The 2,035-nt window shown below is 52.5% G+C and overlaps 1 protein-coding gene across 2 annotated transcripts; it reads left to right on the plus strand.

The window, feature by feature from the left end:
* Positions 1-331: 331 nt before the first annotated feature.
* LOC122036502 (GATA transcription factor 5-like) lies at positions 332-2,035 on the plus strand. 2 transcript variants are annotated; one of them, XM_042595838.1, is made up of 3 exons: positions 332-502; positions 595-966; positions 1,060-2,035. In XM_042595838.1, the coding sequence occupies exons 2-3, from the start codon at positions 628-630 to the stop codon at positions 1,813-1,815; spliced, it is 1,095 nt and encodes a 364-aa protein (XP_042451772.1). In that variant the 5' UTR covers positions 332-502; positions 595-627; the 3' UTR covers positions 1,816-2,035. The 2 variants fall into 2 exon arrangements, with proteins under 2 accessions (XP_042451772.1, XP_042451771.1); XM_042595837.1 differs by having other exon boundaries at positions 610-966.

A 2,035-nucleotide genomic window follows, 5' to 3' on the forward strand; every position in this document is an offset into this window, starting at 1 on the left:
GCATCAAATATTAAAATTTCAATTTTAAAATGTACATAAATTAAATGCTTTGATTTATCTGATAAATATTCTTCTAATAACTATGCAATACTCATTTTTCGTGGCTTATTGCATTTATTCGAGTGGATAAAAATCCTTCTTGTAACAAATTCTCTCCACGCATAATTATATAAATTCTATTCTCTAATCGTGCACAAATTCTAAAGCGAGCTCATGCACTAATCTTAAAGCGTAGAGGTATTTACCGAGTTATATTTTTGAAAAAAAAAATAAATTGAAAATGCTTTTGATAAAAAAAAAAAGGAAAGAAATAGTGAATTTCAAAGGGTGCAAGAAAAGGAAAAGGTACAATGAATGGGGGAGGAGGCAGTGCATTTGATACGAAACCATTCAATGCTCCGAACGCTCGTCTCCTTTACCTAGCTTTCTTCTTCTATCCTCTGCAACTCTTCTTCCTCCTCCTCCTCCTCTTCCGGCCTCGCCATACTCCCACCGCGCTCAGGTACGGCGAAACCAGTTAATTTTTTTTTTCTTTTGTTGTCGTTGGGAAAGGAAGGAGAGGTATTTTGGGGGGTTTATGGTTCTTCTTCACAGCCGGTCGAGTTGCAGGTCGAGAAGGAAAGCTCCATGGAGGCTCTCAGGGCGAGTTTGATGTCGGAGGCTTCGCCGCCGCTGGGACAGCTGCAGCAGCTTTCGGGCGAGGAGGCCGGGTGGGTCGTCGAAAGGGGGAACCTTTTGGGCGAGGGGTTCTCCGTCGACGACCTCCTCGACCTCGCCGAGTTCGCGGAGGGCGAGGCGGAGGAAGTCGGAAGGGAATCGGGACCGGAGCCGGAAACGAGACAGAAGGGAACGGAGAACTACTCCAGCTCTGATTCTTCTCCTTCCTCCTTGTCTTCCGGTCTCACCCGCGAACTCCAAGCGGCGGCGGCGGCGCCGACGCCGCCGTTTTCGGATATATGTCTTCCTGTAAGTCTTATCGTTGTCGGCGTCGGAATGATGGAGAATAGGAGGCAAAGATGCGATTTTTATGGTTAAAGAGTTGTTGTGTGCTTTGTTTAGGCTCGGGATGCTGTGGAGGAACTGGAGTGGATGTCGTTGATCATGGATGACTCCATCTCGGAGTTTCCGCCGCCGCCCTGTGACGGCGTCTCGGCCTTTTCTCCGCCGCCAGGAGATGCACAAGAGGAGGATCGCCAAGCTGGCGGCGTGGTGGAAGAAAGCCCCTTTTTGGGTCTCACTGTCTGCACCCTCTCCACGGAGGCCATGGTCCCCATGAAAGCCAAGCGGAGCAAGCGCTCGCGCGGCGTCACCGCTTCCTGGTCAGTCTCCGGTCCTCTCCACTTCGCCGACTCCTCCTGCTCCTCCGCCTCCTCCTGCGCCTCCACCTCGTCCTCTTCCTCCTTCCTCATCTACGACACGTCCGCCGGCGGCGGCTCCGTGGAGCAAAGCCCCCTCCTTTACGACCATCTCCACACCCTTCCTCTGCCCGCGAAGAAGCAGAAGCCAAAGAAGCGCGGCCGGAAGCCCAAATTCCCCTCCTCCGCCTCCGGCCCCAACGGCGAGCGGCGTTGCAGCCACTGCGGCGTCCAGAAAACCCCCCAGTGGCGCGCCGGCCCCCTCGGCGTCAAGACCCTCTGCAACGCTTGCGGCGTCCGCTTCAAGTCCGGCCGCCTCCTCCCGGAGTACCGCCCCGCCTGCAGCCCCACCTTCGTCAGCCACATGCACTCCAACAGCCACCGCAAGGTCCTCGAGATGCGCCGCGAGAAGGAGGCCACCCCGCTCACCTCCGCCGCTCCCCCTGTCGCCTCCTTCTAAACTTCCATTTAAGCAGCAGTTTCCTCCGCAACGGACTGGATTTTTATTCTTCCTTCTTTTAGAATCAGGCAGCAGTTTTTAGCTTCTTCTCTGTCTCCATTATCTTCTACTACTTGTAGCTTCCCTAGCGTCGACTTTACTATTTTAAATTAGTTCCTTCTTCTCCATTAATTTCCATGTCAAATATAGATCCTTAGAATCCAGTGAATTACCATGTTCA

Source organism: Zingiber officinale, unplaced genomic scaffold (genome assembly GCF_018446385.1).
Source record: "Zingiber officinale cultivar Zhangliang unplaced genomic scaffold, Zo_v1.1 ctg167, whole genome shotgun sequence".
In the NCBI taxonomy this organism is placed as follows: domain Eukaryota; kingdom Viridiplantae; phylum Streptophyta; class Magnoliopsida; order Zingiberales; family Zingiberaceae; genus Zingiber; species Zingiber officinale.

Bases quoted from the DNA above. Each gene is read 5' to 3' on its own strand.
- LOC122036502 (XM_042595838.1), top strand. From the start codon at position 628: ATGGAGGCTCTCAGGGCGAGTTTGATGTCGGAGGCTTCGCCGCCGCTG. The intron at 967-1,059 runs GTAAGTCTTATC...TGCTTTGTTTAG, and splicing joins TTTCGGATATATGTCTTCCT to GCTCGGGATGCTGTGGAGGA.